Below are 18,323 nucleotides of genomic sequence, written 5' to 3' on the forward strand. Positions count from 1 at the left end.
AGAGTCACATATATTTTCGTGATCAGGGTGATGAGACTTCTCGATGGTAAAATTTTAGGAAAAGTCGGCATTATAAATATGCGCCACCACAAGAGCACCAAAGTCCATATATATCCTTGGATTTGAACGAAATTTGGCATAGCGTACTGAATGAAGTCTAGAGTGATGTGTGTTAAGTTTCGCGAAAATCGGTTCAGATTTAGATATAGCTCCTATATATATTTTCGTCCGATTTTATGTAAATGGTCACTATATATTCTTCGATTTGCATGAAATTTGCATAGCAATCTGGATTGAGTGTAGAATAATGTATGGTATGTTTCGGGAAAATCGGTTCAGATTTCGATATAGCCTCCACATATGCATATATATTCGTTCGATATTACATAAATAGTGCATCATCTCTAAACCTTGTCCTCTGCCGATTATTTCCTTCTTGGTTTTCAATATACTCGGCAAGGGATTTTATACCGATAAGGAATATTCCAAACGTTATATCATGACCAAACATGGATTGTTTTTTGCTTTTATAAATACAAAAACTGCCGCATTGATGGGAATAAATAATTTCCAAATTATGAAAATAAAACCCTCAACAGCATTGAATTTTCACCACCATCTAAATGTTGTAATCTATGTTCCGACACCAACTAAATGTTCTATTCAAACCTACAGCATACTTATGTATTAACATCTTGTTTTTATAAACTGTTTAGAGACACACCCAAAGGGAAAACTGGACGCTTGGAGACCACCGTTGAGGTTGGTGGTGGTAGTAGTGCGGTATGTCCATGGGATGAACCGGATGAGCCACCGACAACACAAGCGCCCAAACCAGTGCCAGCTGCTGCGGCTGTTGTACCAGCAGCCTCCACAACTCCAGTTCAATTGTCCGTATGCCCATGGGAGCAGGAGGAAGATGCGACAGTCCCACCCGCAACAACAACAGCAGCTGCAGCACATCTACCAGCAATCAAAACAAGCGCACAAAGATTAACAAGGTAGGCAAAGGGTTTCAAAAAACCTTTTTAATGACAATTCAAATTATTTTATTTAATTCATATTTTTCCATGTTGTAAAAAAATAGCACCTCTTCGGATAATTCCGAAGTCTCTGATAGATTGCAACGTAATCTTGGCATACGTCATCAAAATACTGTCGATAGCGGTGAGACATCGGGCATGAAACGTTTACTACCAAATTTCACCGAACAACGAAGAGCATCAGTGTCCTTTACACCGAGGTAAGGTCATCCGAAAGAAATTAAAAGTTCCCCAAATTTAATATTTTCCTCTTAATATCCCTTTCCCCACAGCCGCATTTCAGAATTTCCTACAGGACGACCGTCCACGGGTGCCAAAATTTCAACCACACCATCGCCCACGGTGACACTACAACAGGGTAATATTTCTGCTCTCTTTGCACCCATACAGGGTCCCAACTTTGCCGCCACCGCCGTAGTAACCAAAGATCCACCTTCATCCTCGGATGCTGAAGTGGAAGAGGAATTGAATAAGCTGGCGATATCGGAACGTAATAGTGAGTCATCGGGCTCAGCAGTACTGCCGACACCAAATCCTACACCCACACCACCACCGGTGACCAAGGTGACACCACCACCAGTTACCCCGGTCGATGAACAACCGGCAGCATTGGTTAGTGCCGAAACCCAGACATGTCATGCCGATGACAGTCCTCGGGAAAGTTCTCCCAGTGATTCGTTGCATGGCAACGAGCCAGAAGAACGTTCGGGGGGCAATGAGGCGGAATTTGAAGCCGAAGTGGATTCTGAAATACAAGAGGTACAAATTGAATTGATCGAATCGTCGGAGGGTTATGAGAAATTATGTGAAAGCCAGGAATGTTTGGAAATGTCTCCACCCACAATACAGGTCGATGAGGATAATGGGGGAGGTGATGGAGGTGAAAATATATCTCCTCCACATGGAAGTGGGGAATGTTTGGCTGGAGATACGGAGATGGTAGAAGATACCCCCAGTAAACAAAAGACTCCCTCTGGCTCGGCAAAACAAAGTCCTGAAAAAGAAATTGCCCCTGAGCCACAGGAAACTGGAGAGGAAAAGCAATCACCATTACAAGAACAGGATTTGCCACAACAACCAATACCACCACCACCTACAACAACAACACAAGAAGAGCTTCCACCAACGTCACCAACCGAAGAACTTTCCCCTACCACCGATGAATATCAAGAAGGTCTCGAATTCGGTGATGATGGTAAAAACGATTTTGATATTGCCGATTCGGAATCCACCGTGGGTTATATACCACCAGCACCCACCCCAGCTCCCTCAATGGCACCTCTAGCCGAAATGGACACCGATACCGTTGATGAGGAATTTAGCGAAGAATTGAAACCCAAAGAGACAGCAACCGCAACCACCACCCCCGTGGCAGAGAAACCATCCAAACTTCCACATACCAATGTTGTGAAAACCACAGCCGAAGAGGCACGCAAGAAGCGCAAGAAACGTCATCTGGATGCAAAGAAATCGATTTCGGGTGAGGAAAAGGAAAAAGAGAAGGCTAGTACATCGGCGGCGGGTGTGGCCTCTGCTACGACAGTGGTTAAAGAGACTAGTAGTGCCAAACCGGAAGCGGATCTAACCACCGTCTGCCCCTGGGAAGATGAGTGAGTATAAAGAATGTTTTTTTTATTTTTTTCGCTTAGAATGTTCAGTTGCTGTTTGTTTGCGTTCAATGTGTGGAGGAGTAGCTGCTGTAGGTGTGCTTGGTAGTAGTTGAGGCTGAAATTTTGAAGACACATTTTTAAAAAAAATATTTTTATTATTTGTTTGAAGCTAATTTTTAAAGCAGGATTTTGGGATTGAGTCCGATCTTCGAACTTGATTTAAGTTTGGAAGACAAATTATGATGTGCAAAGTTTGCATGAAATTTTTTACCCTCTCCAAGAGTTATGGTGTGAACCAGACAGCCCGACAGGCGGATGGACAGACAGGTCCCAAAAACATTTGGTATAAACCAATATTTTTATGAGCCATATTTTGCCGCAGAAATGTGTATCTACCCTCAATAGCCGTATGGCTGAGGATATAAATATATGGATATAATTTGGTTATTAGGCAGGAATCAATACTCCTTAAATTCAGCCACTTCTTTGGGAAGTGCTACAAAACTCTTCAAATACCCAAAATGAGGCGGGCTCATTATATGGAAATCGAAGGAAATCAAAATTACAGCTACTTCAGTGAAAAAATGCAAATAAAATCTTGAAAATACAAAACAAGTCGGGGACTATTGAAAAAATAGACCTACATTAAATATTCTATGCAAAGATGGTTTCAGACCCCGGTTTCACTTGAAGGACTAAAGGTTGCGACTCTTCTAGTTTCGGACTAGAGGCTGAGAGAGCATAAATAGAGATAGACCCATGGTTCCTTTTGAGAATATGCATAGAATCCCTTTCTGAGTCGATTTAAATGAAATTTGGCACAGCTCATTCATTTGACCCAAGGACGAACCCTATTAATGTTGGGAAAAATCGGTTCAGATTTAGATATAGCTCCCAAAGGTGCACCAAAGACCCTACTTATCTTTCGATTTACGCGAAATTTGGAATGACATATTCAATAAATCTTAGAATGATGAGTGCTAAGTTTCGTGAAAATCGGTTCAGATTTAGATATAGCTCCCATATATATTTTCGTCCGATTTAATGTAAATGATGCACCAAAGTCCCTATATATTTTTCGATTTGCACGAAATTTGGCACAGCGTACTGAATTAAGCCTAGAATGATGTGTGCTAAAGTTCGTGAACATCGGCTCAGATTTATATATAGGTCCCACTTATATTTTGGTCCGATTTAAGGTAAATGGTGCACCAAAGTCCCTATATATAATTCGATATGCACGGATGTTGGCATAGAGTACTGAATTAGGTCCAGAATAATGTGTGCTAATTTTCGTGGAAATCGTTTCAGACTTAGATATAGCTCCCATATATAGTTTTGTCCGATTTTATGTAATTGGTGCACCAAAGTCTCTATATATCTTTCGAAATCCATCAAATTTGGCATAGCGTACTGAATTCAGTCTAGATAGGCGCGTGTTAAGTTTCGTGAAAATCGGGCCAGATTTAGAAATAACTCCCACATATATTTTCTCCGATTTAATGTAAATGGAAAACAAAAAGTCCTATATTTCTTTCGATTTGTACGAAATTTGGCACAGCGAACTGAATTCAGCCTAGAATGATGTGTTTTAAGATTCGTGGAAATCGGCTCCGATTTAGATATAGGTCCTACATATATTTTGGTCCGATTTTTTGTTAATAGAAAACAAAAGACCCTTTATTTCTTTCGATTTGCACGAAATTTGGCATAGCTTAATATATTAAACCTAGAATGATGTTTGTTAAATTGCCTGAAAATCGGTTCAGATTTAGATATAGCTCCCATATTTATTTTCGATTTAATTTAAATGGTGCCCCAAAGTCCCCAAATATCTCTCGATTTGCATGAAATTTGTCATAGCGTACTGAATTAAGTCTAGAATGATGTGTGCTAAGTTTCGTGAAAATAGGTCCAGATTTACATATAGCTCCCATATATATGTTCGTCCAATTTATGGTAAATGGTGCACCGAAGTCCCTAAATATCTTTCGATTTGCACCAAGTTTAGCACAGCGTAATGAATTAGGCCCAGAAAGATGTGTGTTAAGTTTCCTGAAAATCGGTTCAGATTAAGATATAGCTCCCATATATATTTTCGTCCGATTGAAAGTAAATGGTGTACCAAAGTCCCTTAATATCTTACGGTTTGCACGAAATTTGGCACTGCGTAATGAATTAGGTCTAGAATGATGTGTGTTTATGTATGTGATGTAAGTTTCGTGAAAATCGGTTTAGATTTAGATATAGCTCCCATATATAGTTTCGTCCGATTTAAGGTAAATGGTACACCAAAGTCGCTATATATTTTTCGATTTGCACGAAATTTAGCACAGCATTATGAATTAGGCCTAGAAATATGTGTGTTAAGTTTCCTGATAATCGGTCCAGATTTCGATATGGCTCCCATATATTTTTTTGGCCGATTTAATGTAAATGGTGCACCAAAGTCTCTTAATATCTTTCGATTTTCACGAAATTTGAACTGAATTTAGTCTAGAACGATGTGTGTAAAATTTCCTGAAAGTCGGTTCAGATTTAGATATAGCTCCCATATATATTTTCGTCCGATTTTAGGTAAATAGCGCACCAAAGTCCTTCAATTTGCACGAAATTTGGCACAGCGTACAGAATTAAGTCTAGAACGACGTGTGTAAAATTTCGTGAAAATCGGTTCAGATTTAGATATAGCTCCTATATATATTTTCGTCCGATTTTATGTAATTAGTGCACCAAAGTCCTTCGATTTGCACGAAATTTGGTACAGAGTACAGAATTAAGTCTAGAACGACGTGTGTAAAATTTCGTAAAAATCGGTTCAGATTTAGATATAGCTCCCATATATATTTTCGTCCGATTTTCGGTAAATAGCGCACCAAAGTTCCTATATATCCTTGTATTTGCACGAAATTTGTCATATCGTACTACATTGTGTCGTGAATGATGTGTGGTAAGTTTTAGATCGGTTCAGATTTCTATGTAGATCCCACATGTTCATATTTATTCCTCCGTTTTTACATAAATGACGCTCAAAACTCCTAATGTTTGTCCGATTAACACGAAATGTTGAACATTGTATCAAATTGGGACTTGAATGACGTTATTGCGTTTTGTTGAAATTGGTGCAGATGCAGCCATAGCTTCCATATGTATTTCGAACGTGTGTCTGATTGAGATTAAATTTTTAACAGTGCATCGTACCGAATAGCATGTATCAATTTTGGTATAAATCGTTTTACATAAATTTGTCCCATGGTACACAGACGACTCTAAACCTGCCCGAATGAAATTAAATTGATCATAGGTTGCAGAAGGGCATTAGTAAGTTCCTTCGAGGGAACATTGATATACAATAGTCGGCCCAGTCCGCCTTTACTACGTTCCTTACTGTTTTTTTTATTAATTTATAATTTTTTTAAGTTATTTATCTTCCTTTGTAGAATTCGCTTGTAAATTATCCAACCACCACCACCATTGATCCGACACCGACACCTAGCAAACAATCTAATTTCAAATATATAAAAATATAGTGTGGTTTATCTTTACAGGAATGTGACAACCAGTGATGGTACCTTCACCAAGACCTATGCGACCCTGGGGTATTTATGAATAAAACCGAATCTATTTCGTAAAGTGGTCAATAAATTTCTTAAAAAGAAAAACTACAAAAAATGACACAAACTGCAGGAACAGCAGCAGAAGATGATGCAGCTATCCATACAACAAATGCAGCAACAACAACAACAGCAGCAGCAAAATTATGAAACTCTTTATAGAAACATGCAACAAAAATCCATAGGCTTACAAAACCAATAATCATCATGATGAAGTAGTCATACAAACCAAAACATTAAATTCAATGGAGGAAAACCAAAAAGCGCAAAAAGAAATTAAAAAAGCATAAAAACCAAAAACAAAAGAAAACTAAACACGTAAGTAAGAAAATTGTTAAAACTAAAGCCAATATAAAATTTAAGTTAAAACAAAAATTTATTAAATTAACTAATGCTGAAGCAAAATCAGTTGAGATAAGAAACTTGTTAAAAACTACATGTGATGATGTGAGAGTAGAAACAAAATGAAAATGAATATAAGGTAGATGACAACAGAGCATATTTTTGGAAGATGGAAATTATTGTGGAAAGAAAATAAATAGAAGGAATCTTAAAACAAAAATACTATTAGTATTTTAAGGTATTATTTTTTGAGCATATTAGTATTAATGTTTTAGTTTTAGTTGACAACAAACAAATAATAATTACTATATTTAATAAGCGGAATGCAAACTATTGAAATGTTAAGCAAGTTGCGAAGTTGATACTGAGTGATTGAGAGCAGCTACAGAGAGAAAAATCTTATACAACATACAAATTAAAATTATATGGCTGAGTTTAAAAATTAAATAAAATGTAAAAAAAAAAATTAAATAGTTGTAAAACAGGAGTTCAAAAGTGCTAAAAGTTTAAATGTTTTAAATTTCAAATAATTTAATTGAAGATAACGGCCGTAAAAATTCCGTTTGTTAAAATTCCCATAAATTTATTATTTTTTAAATAAAAAATTGGTTGGCTATTCAATTTCAAAAACGATTACAGCATACATTGCGTATAATTGATGTCACAACCTATAACACTCATACGCTTGGGCTTACAATATTATACCCTCCACCATGGTATGGAGGGTATATTAATTTTGTCATTCCGTTTGTAACTCATCGATATATTCATTTCTGACCCTATAAAGTATATATATTCTTCATCAGGGTAGAATTCTAAGACGATCTAGCCATGTCCGTCCGTCTGTTGTAATCACGCTATCTTCTGAAGGAATTGAGATAGGGTGCTGAAATTTTGCATAGGGTTGTCTTTTGTCTGCAGGCAGGTCAAGTTCGATGATGGGATATATCCGTCCACGTTTAGGCATAGCTCCCATATAAGGGTACCCGCCAAATTTCGGTATTTTGGGGTTCTTGAGCGCGTTTTTCAGCCGAATTCCCTAAAATTTGCTACATTGGGTTCTTATTGGGTAGCAAATCTCTCCACTAAAAATTATTAATATCGATCCATATTTTCGGATAGCCCCCATATAAGGGTACCCCCAATTTTGCGGTATTCTGTGGGGTTTGATCGCATTTTTCGACCGAATTCGCTGAAATTCGGTAGGAAATATTGGGTAGCAAATCTCTATACTAAAAATTATAAATATAGGTAAATTTTTTCTGGTAGCTCCCATATAAGGGTACCCCTAAATGTTCGGTATTTTAGGGTTCTTGAAAGCGTTTTTCAAACGAATTCCCTGAAATTTGCTACATTGGGTTCTTATTGGGTAATAAATGTCTCCACCAAAAATTATAAATATAAGTCCATTTTTTCTGGTAGCTCCCATATAAGGGTACCCTCCAATTTTCGGTATTTTGGGTTCTTGAGCTAATTTTTCAACCGAATTCCCTGAAATTTGCTACATTAGGTTCTTGTTGGGTACTTAATGTCTCCACAAAAAATTATAAATATAGGTCCACTTTCCACTTGGTAGCCCCCATATAACGGTACCTCCTAATTTTCAGTATTTTGGGGGGTTTTGATCGTATTTTTTCGCCGAATTAGCTGTTATTTAGTATTTTGAGTGCTTAATAGGTACAAAATATCTCCACAAAAAATTATTAATATAGGTCCATTTTTTCGGGAAGCCCCCATATAAGGGTACCCCCAATTTTCGGTATTTTGGGGTTCTCGAGGGCGTTTTTCAACCGAATTCCCTGACATTTGGTATTTCGTAGTCTAACAAATCTCGCTACCAAACATTATTAATATTCGCCCCCTTTTTGAGGTAGTCCTGATTTGATTTGTTACCTGATTTGTTCCGCGTTTTGAATTTGGTTCTAAGACTGTGTGGTAATCATTTCACCTGCGGAGGATTGAACGTAAGTTTCGATAATGTACTATATATTAACAATAGCCCGGTTTTAGGCTTAGGCCTAGCCCCTGTGTGGGACGTACCAGAAGAAGTGGATCGATATTTTGGTATGTTCCCTTTATTTTCATTTCAAGTACCTGATAGTATATCTATGGTGGAGGGTATCCAAAGTTCGGCCCGGCCGAACTTATCGATTTTTCACTTGTTAGCTTGGCAATATTTCGGGATATATGCACCCCCCTTGACCGACTAGACGTCTACAAATATTACCAATATTCAGTAAAGCTCTTCTAATTACTTGTCCAGATACCCTTCACCGAGGGTTGTGTTGTGATGTTCGGCTTTCAGTAGTGGCCTATAAATCGACTCATAAAAAACACAAAAAATTAAATGTTCGGGTCACTTCATCCCAATATTATTATCTGATCATCACCGAAAATTATAGGCGTGGTCCATGACCATACCTGGATCCTCATGGAAAATTTCAAAGCGATCCGCGCTATATTTCCGCCCTCTAGTTTGGTAATGGTTTACAAAATAATATATGAATACGTAAGGACCTGTAAATACTTAAGTGTAACTCTCACATCCGAGTACACACGACAATTGGTATCAATTTAATGTTAAACCACTTCTCTTGGATATACTATCCACTTCCCGAATATATATTTTCCACACAAAAATCAGCGTCCATTTGACCCGCTAAATATTGACCAATCTTTATCAAAACAGACATGCTTATTCTTTGGCCCGATCCTCTTCTATATGCAAAAATTCGCGATGTTTGGGCCGTAATTGCGGCCTCTGGAGCGACCAGAAAAACCGACAAAAATAATGTTTTTGGTCCATTTCACTTTTACCATTTCAGAACTCTTTTTTACAGATTCCAACATTTTCATAAATCTAAATTGTATAATTTTCCATCTAACAGCTGTGGTGTGATTACAAAAAAAAAAAAAAAAAAAAAAATAACAATAACAAAAACAATACTAAAAACTGTATAAATAATATTTATATATGTTTAAGAATAAAAAGAAATCATACTAAGTAAATTTTTAGGAATTCATTACAAACCAAAATAGACCATGAAGCTAACTAAACGAAACAACAATAGAAACTCAAATTAGTAACAAAAGAAAAAAATCTTAAACTAAAAATTGAAAAAACCTATACATACAAATTGGAAAGAAAGTGGAAAAAACTTCAAAATGTATAGAAAGACAACACTAAAATCAGAAACTAAAAACAAATTACTTTTTTTAAACATTCAATATTGATATTTATGTCAGGGAAGAACAATAATTGGTATTTTTCATAATAACTTCGTTTCTTTCGCAAAAAAATGTAATATTTAAAATATTTTATATTTATAACATGGAGACTAAGGTAATGAGTTGTGTCATTTAGCATACGCTTCATTTACCACTTCAGTGAGCCAAAATGTACGAAAATTAAGAAGAGCAAACCAAAATCAATTTATAATCGAAAAGATTCTGTTCTAAATTCCCCCGGATGGATCAGATTTTCGAATACTTTTTTTCTCGATCTACATAAAAAACAATTATTAGGTATTGAAAATATGAATTGTGTAGGAACAGATATCTATGACCTGACGTTTTTCACAAATAATAATTTATAGGTGACATATAAGTGATTCAATGAAATAGGATATTTCATTGTAGTTTTTCTGAAATATTTTAAAATTTCCTGAAATAATTCTACATAAAAATATATAAGATATATACACTCCAATATAGACCGATTTCCGGTCGTCTGTCGTGAGCAGTTACAAAAAGACTGTGATGAGCTAAGCTATAAGTCAAAACGTGACTCATTGATTGGTCAAAATCAAATTGGCTGTTAAAACTGACGAATATCCTGACCATGAATGCATATTACTTACAGATTCTAACTGTAATTGTCTACATGGTTAAATATTTAGGAGAATCGATATGTTTACATGGATATGAAAAAAGAATAAAGGAAATATCGAAATATTTAGTAATTTCTTAATTAAATTCAAATGTTTTATAATACAAGTATTTTAAAGGGCGAATGATTAATATTTCAAACATATTAATTATACGCATCAACGACCCAGAAAAAATATTAAATATTATTTTCCCCTAAAAAATAAATTACAAAAACCGAATTTCATTTTTTCCTTTCTATAGTTGATTTTACAAAAATTCAATCAAATAAAATTTATTGAGCATACGCACCAAATGACAGTTTGTGATAGTTGTCAAACCCAAAAAATTTGCCTATATTTGACTTAAATTTTTATTCCCCAAAAAAATCTATGTGAAGGGTATGAAATATGAAAAAAAAAATTAACTAACAATTTACAATCTTCGACTGAAGAAGTCATCAAATTAGCAAGAAAACACCAACAAACGATCACAGGTTCTCGGTGAAGTTGAAAAAATCTTCAGCTTTATCGTATAAATAAATCATTTTTAATAAAGTTTAGTTTAAAAAATTTCGCAATGTTTTGGTCGAACAAAAATGTATAATGGAAGAGAATTATATTCAATAAAAATGTGTGGGAAAAGGGTTATTTATTTAGTATTTTTAAGTACAGACGTAAAATTTAATTTTGAATCCAGATAGCGTATGATTGATGTCGCACTACTTAAAACGTATACGCCATAAGGTATCAATATTTCTATGTTTTCCCAGGTTCATTAATTTTTTTGGAGTATCTTTTAACTTCAGTAGTGTTGGCGGTTTATTTGGGATACCATTCGTATTTTGTTTTTGCAAAATAGTCAGGCTGAATCCCAGTTTGTTGTTTTTATAAAAAAAAACAACTATTTGTTAGTGGGGAATGTATGGCATTGTTTGCCGAGGGGTAAGGCAGGGAAGACTATAGTTTCGGATCACGCGACTGATCCTCATCAGTTCCCTTAGTTTTTTGTTGGGATATTCTCCCCAGAAGCTATTGCTTCTATACAAAAAACCTTTCATACCCAAATGTCTCTTGTAACAAAGCGAATTACTTAGCTGACCAACGACATAAACTGCATGAGAATTTCGCTGGTGCCTCACTTCGAGGTTAACAAGGCATTTACAAACAATTCCATACCTTTCCCACTGTTGTGTGTTGTCATTTAAAAGGAAAATTAAAAATGCAAAATTTACAGAGCATAGAATGTGGGTAATATAAAAAAAAATCCAGCGTATGATTGATGTCGCACTACTTAAAACGTATACGCCATGAAGTATCAATCTTGCTATGTTTTCCCAGATTCATTAATTTTTGGGAGTATCTTATAATATTTTAAAAGGCAAATTAGAAATACAAACTTTACTGAACATAGAATGTGGGTAATATAAAAATTTCCACGTTCATTTTTATTCCGATATATAATAAAATCATGTTTTAATATATATTTTTTAATATTAAAAACAAAAAGGAAATATATGTATACATTCTTAATGAAACTTTCTTAATAATTCTATACAAAAAAATATTAATTTTATATATGAAAAATATATATAGTAGTCAGGTGACATAAAAGATAGTCATGTTATGAAATCTTATCTTAAATTTTATTATTATTTTTTATTAATTTTTATTTCATTAATTTTAAAATGTTTATTAAATTATTTCCCACAAGTTTCCTTCATATTAAGTATATACTTGTAAAATGGAAATTTCTATAAGACCAAAAAACGCAAAAGAACAACAACAAACATAAGGTATACAAAACACCAGCAACAACAAAAGCAAACATGACCTTACACACACATCGTACATGCTTTACAACAGAGCCCCAAAAGTATGTTACGATTTATATTTTTTTTAAATTGCAAACTTAAAAAAAATACTACTTGGTCTTAAACAACAACAGACATTTTCATTTTACGACAAAGTTATGTTATAATATTATTCAAAAAATTTATCAACAAAAATATAACGTATATAACAAATAAATAAAATATATATTTCAAATTCATTCATTAGTAGTTATATAAGAGAAATTAAATACACACAAGTATTATATATAGCAAAAATTATTAATAAAATAAAAACTATGTAAAACAAATATACCCATACATACACACAAAACTTAAGCAAATGTATTTTTAGTCAAATTCATTCAAACAAAAAAATATTATATTCAAAAATAAATATATAAAAAAAATATTATTATATTATCAATGTCGGTGTCTATTTAAATGAAATTAATATTAAAAAAAATATTAACTAAACAAATTAAACAACCTAACATCTTATTATGCTTGTCTTTGTTATTTCATTAATACAAACTTTATTAAAACAAAATATATTAAAAATGATATACAAATATACTTAACAACAAAAAATACATAAAAAAATTATTAAAAAAATAAAAAAAATTAAAAATTTTAAAAAAAAGTACAAAAAAAATATATAAATGTTATTTGCTTAAAAATATATATTTAAATGTTATTTAACATAAATATCACCCATATAAATATACATATTTATAATGAAATATATATATACTAAAATATTTTAATTTCTAACACAGTTATAAACGTATTGTTATTGTCGTTAAAATATTATCTACATATATTTATTTTTTATTTATTAATTTTATATACAGCATAATATATTTTTTATATAATATTTTTCAATTTTAATTTACATATATTTTCATTTCATAAAGGAAACTTATTTTTTTAATTATATCTCATACATGACAATTTTTGAAAATGGAAATTCTGCTAGTGTATATAATTTTGAAATATATATTTTTTTAAATATTGAATTCAATATGTTGAAGTATGAAATGTCTTATACATATATGTGCAATATCCCCACACATTATATATGAAATATAATACTGTATATATGATACTCATACGCCCCAAAAGCCTGCTATTGATTACGTATGAGTTGCGTCATTAAGCATACGCTCTATCTTACCACTTCAGTGAGCCAAAATATGATTAATAGTCTATTGATTCTTTTCTAAATTACACATATAGATGCAATTTAGAAAAGCATCTATAGACTATCAATCATTATATATGAAATATAATATTGTATATCTTAATAATTTTTAAATTCTAAAAAAATTTCAATATTGCCCACATTTATGCCCAGTTAAAAACTCCAAACTTTAAATTCTAATTTACTTGTATAAAAAACCGCGATCTATAGTCTACTAAATAGTTTTATTTATTTTCATTGTAACATGATTTGGTTCGAAAATATCCTAACTACCTTTAATTAAAGAAAGTTGTTTTAATTTTGGACCTCATCGCCCCGTTTCCAGCAAAGTTTTTCCCGAAATAATAGCTAAATTCACAGCGCTAAGCTAAAAGTCAAAGGGTGGCGCATTGATTGGTCATAATTAAATTGTCTGTTAAAACAGTACGAATTTCCTGACCATGAGTGCGAATTTCTTACAGATTATACCTATAATTGTCCATCTGGTGAAATATTTAGAAGAGTCTATATCTTCTTGTAGCATGGGCATATATGATTCCCATACTGCAAACAGATGTCAATCGTACAGTCCCACATTTCGAGAAATATTATTCTTTGATAACATTTTCTTATGTAGAAGTAATTCTGGCTTCCTGATAAATCTTCCTTATATATCTAAAAAAAGATCCTCTGCTATTATAGGGGTTATGTAGTGCTGTGACTAGTGTGTCCGATTACAAACCGATTAAGAATCCCACTGGAGGACAATTTTTTATAGTGTTTTTAGAATATTTGTAAAAAATTAAATCCCTCTGCTGATAAAAAAAAACATACAAAGCCTCCTGATACTCTAAGAGACAATTTTTGGCATCAGCTTCAACGTATGAGGATAACACACAAAAACGGAATACCAGGAAGAAAGTGGAAACACTAAATAAGCAGGGAACCCATTCACTACACTAAATTCCAGTAGCTGTTATTTCTTATTTACAATAGATGGCAGTCCTATCACCTAGAGCAGCATATATCAGATCAATGAAGTGATTAACAAAACGAACACAAGAACTGAATGAGTAAGATGACGATGCATTGTAACTTGTGGTTTATGATAAAGACTTTCTAGGAAAATGACCTTCTGTCTTTTTATGAATAACCCTTTAACGAAACCCCTCTTCTTCTATAAAGAAAATGTTGAAGCCATCCTTAAATGGCCTTTCTAAAAAGAACAACTTCTGGTCTTATAACTTCTTCTCTGCCCTTTTATAAAAAGGAGTGGGTTAATCTTGTGCAATCAGCAGACATTTCAACATTTATCCCATCTGAATATATTATTTTCGGTAGTTTAGCAAATCCAAGGTGTTATTAGTCCATTTTCTAGTTTTCTATGGGGACCCTTCATGACATTTGCAAGGGAAATATTTTATTTTTAGTAGTCTCCTGTGATGAAGGCCTTCTGGTCTGTTATGAAGTCATTTTAATATTCAAGGAATAACAATAGGCGTGGATTTGTTAAAGGATATTTTTTAAGGGCCATCCTAGCTATATGTGACTCATCTTCAGAGTCACATGCGTGGATTCTTTAAAGAATATTTTTAAAAGACCATATTAGCTATAGATACGGATTTATTAAAGTATTTTCAGAGCCAATGCCACTGTTTTTTAAAAATATTTTTTAAGAACCAGCCTAGATATTTTAAAGACTATTTTTAAATAATTTTCAGAACCATAGGTGCGTTTTTCACAGAATATTTTTAAAGGACCATCCTAGTTATATGCGTGAATTATTTGAGAAATATTTTTTGAAGCATATTTCTTTAAGCATCTTATTTTTATGAGAATTGTTAATGGGTAATTTTTGTGGTATTCTATAAAGCAGATTTAATGATTCAGCTGTTAAAAAATATTCGGGCCTTCTATGAATAAAAAATTCTTATAGTGTTTTTTTGCGGAACACAAAAAGGAAATCTTTTGTCCAACTTGAAGAAAGTCTAGCTTTTTATGAGTAACATATTCTGTCCTTCTGTAAAGAAGAACTTCTTATCATATAACATCTAAAGAAGACAGTCTGTCCGTCTTTGAAGTAATTCTCCTGACCCTGTTTAAAGAGGGTATTTTGCAAAGAAATTTTTGTTTGGACGCCTTCTGCTCTTAAAAAATAAAATAAAGAGAATATTTCCTGGATTCTGCCCTTCTGCAAGTCCTTAAATAACACCATCTGGTCTTCTGTAAGGTCTAGAATTTATCTTATTAGTCACATAAATCTAATTGAAGCTTGCCAACATAACATACTTTCTGACAAATTTCTAGCCACACAATACACATTTTAGTCCTAATATTGTGCATTTTTGAAGATAACAGGAATTCAAGTAGGAATATTTGGACAGTGTATTTCATATGAATAACTAATTTTGCTATTTACATTCGTATATGGAAATAGTGTTTTTAATATATTAAACTTCGTTCTTCCCTGATAATAAATATTTCAAATATTTTTTTATAATCAAATTAATTTTTCTAATAATTCAAAATTTCATAAAAAAGAAAAGAATTATCAACTATTATGATGAATACGGTTGTTAAAGACAATTTTTTCTTAACACAAAGAAAAAGAAACAATAAATAAAACATTACTACTACCACTACATAAAATTAGTAACTGCAAACCTAAAAACAAAAGGAAAGACAAAAAGCTATTTTCCTATATTTAATTAAATCTAATAGAAAAGAAATACAAAATTTACTCAAAATTTGTCTAAGAAACTAAAATAAATACTTCAAATATTCTAGTCAAGAAAATAGGGCAAATCTGAAACTAAATTATTCCCAAACATAAAATCAAAAGAAAAATAAAAGGGAAATCAATCCATAGAGATACCACAGCATATAGAAAACCAAAAAAAAAAACTAAAACGTTTATAAATAAATATAACTTGAAAAAAAACGTATAAAAAAACAAATCATCAAGATGAAACAACAAGTACCCAAAAACAAAACTGAAAAATATTATATATTTAGAGTAAATCAAACGCAGAAAAAAAAGAAAAACCAAATGAAACCACCGTTAATAATTTATTTACAGCAAAAAGAAAATAACAACAAAAAACAAACGAAGTAAATAACTTTTTTGATTTCCAAAAAAAAAAAAATAAAAACAATACACCACACACAGTGAAAAGAGGAAACATCAATGAAACATCAAAAACGGATATAGAGAAACAAATTATATTTTTTAAATTTCATTTCATATTTTTTTACACAAAAAACTAAAAAGAAGAAAAAAATCAAACACCATAGAAAACAAATGTAGGCAAACATACAGACATATATATTTTTTAAACAATAATAATAATAACAAACAAAAAATATCAGCCAAAATTTAGACAAAAAAAATTAAAGAACATATTAAGGAAATTGTAACATCAGCAGCAGTAATAAGAAAGAGAACTATAAATAATTACCTAAAAACACATTTCAAATATTGTACAAGAAAAAAACAGGAATACGAAAATGTAACACATGGTCCAAGGGGTCCAGAAAACCACTTTTTTTAAAGGAATACCGGATTTTTTAAAAGAATATTTTTTAAAGGATCTTCAGAGCCATAGACGTGGATTTTTAAAGAATATTTTTTAAAGGATCTTCAGAGCCATAGACGTGGATTTTTTAAAGAATATTTTTTAAAGGATCTTCAGAGCCATAGACGTGGATTTTTTAAAGGATCTTCAGAGCCATAGACGTGGATTTTTTACAGGATTTTCAGAGCCATAGACGTGGATTTTTTACATTATTTTCAGAGCCATAGGCGTGGATTTTTTAAACAATATTTTTTAAAGGATCTTCAGAGCCATTGACGTGGATTTTTAAAGGATTTTCAGAGCCATAGGCGTGGATTTTTTAAAGAATATTTTTTAAAGGATTTTCAGAGCCATAGGAGTGGACTTTTTAAAGAATACTTTTTAAAGGATCTTCAGAGCCATAGACGTGGATTTTTTAAAAGATTTTCAGAGCCATAGGCCTGGATATTTAAAGAATATTTTTTAAAGGATTTTCAGAGCCATAGGCGCGGATTTTTAAAAAAATATATTTTTAAAGGATCTTCAGAGCCATAGGCGTGGATTTGAAAAAAATATATTTATTTTTTAAAGGATCTTCAGAGCCATATGCGCTATTTTTCTGAAGCACCTTCAGAGCCATAGCTCTGATTTTTTAAAGCATATTTTTTAAGGATCTTCAGAGCCATAAGCGCTGATTTTTTAAAGCATATTCAAAGCCATCTTCTAACTTAAAGATCTTCTGCGAAGAAAACGTTGACTTCTATGTCCAAAATTGTCTGTCCTTTTTGAAAAAAAAAACTCTTTTTAAAAACACGTTGATGCCATTTATGAAGACATCATTGTCGTCTTGTATGAGGAATAAAATTCTGGCCTTCTAAAATTCTATAAATAACATCATCTGGTCTTCTATGAGAATAACTTTTCGAATTTTAATATATTCGATCAGCAGATCACCTGAATTTTTTTTCCAATATGTGAATGTTTTGTTGATAAAGTCATGTTTAAATATAGACTTGGGTTTATAAAGTCATGTTTCAATATAGACTTGGGTTTATAGGACCACAGTGAGTTCCCAACCTTCATGAGAATATATGCCACTTCTCCTCATAGAAGGTCGGCGTTTTGGGAATTTTAATTTTAGTAAATGTTGTCAGACTATTAGACTGTACCGTTCCACATTTTTCTAGAGATTCTCGTAATTTTAGGAACAGTTTCCTTGCAAAAAAATCCCATAACAGTATTGTGCGGTAGTTACTTACTAACTGGCTCGTTCTGTGTT

The 18,323-nt window shown here is 32.6% G+C and overlaps 1 protein-coding gene across 1 annotated transcript; it reads left to right on the top strand.

Moving 5' to 3' along the window:
• Positions 1-716: 716 nt before the first annotated feature.
• LOC133326762 (mucin-2-like) lies at positions 717-6,359 on the top strand (the record flags this gene model as incomplete). The annotated part of the gene is made up of 4 exons (XM_061535371.1): positions 717-1,001; positions 1,088-1,243; positions 1,316-2,653; positions 6,202-6,359. Coding segments are annotated over 4 exons (1,840 nt in total), but the record flags the coding sequence as incomplete, so codon positions are not given.
• Positions 6,360-18,323: the final 11,964 nt, after the last annotated feature.

This window comes from Musca vetustissima, unplaced genomic scaffold (genome assembly GCF_032173495.1).
Source record: "Musca vetustissima isolate MV318-11 ecotype Yass unplaced genomic scaffold, APGP_CSIRO_Mvet_v1 utg274459, whole genome shotgun sequence".
NCBI lineage: Eukaryota > Metazoa > Arthropoda > Insecta > Diptera > Muscidae > Musca > Musca vetustissima.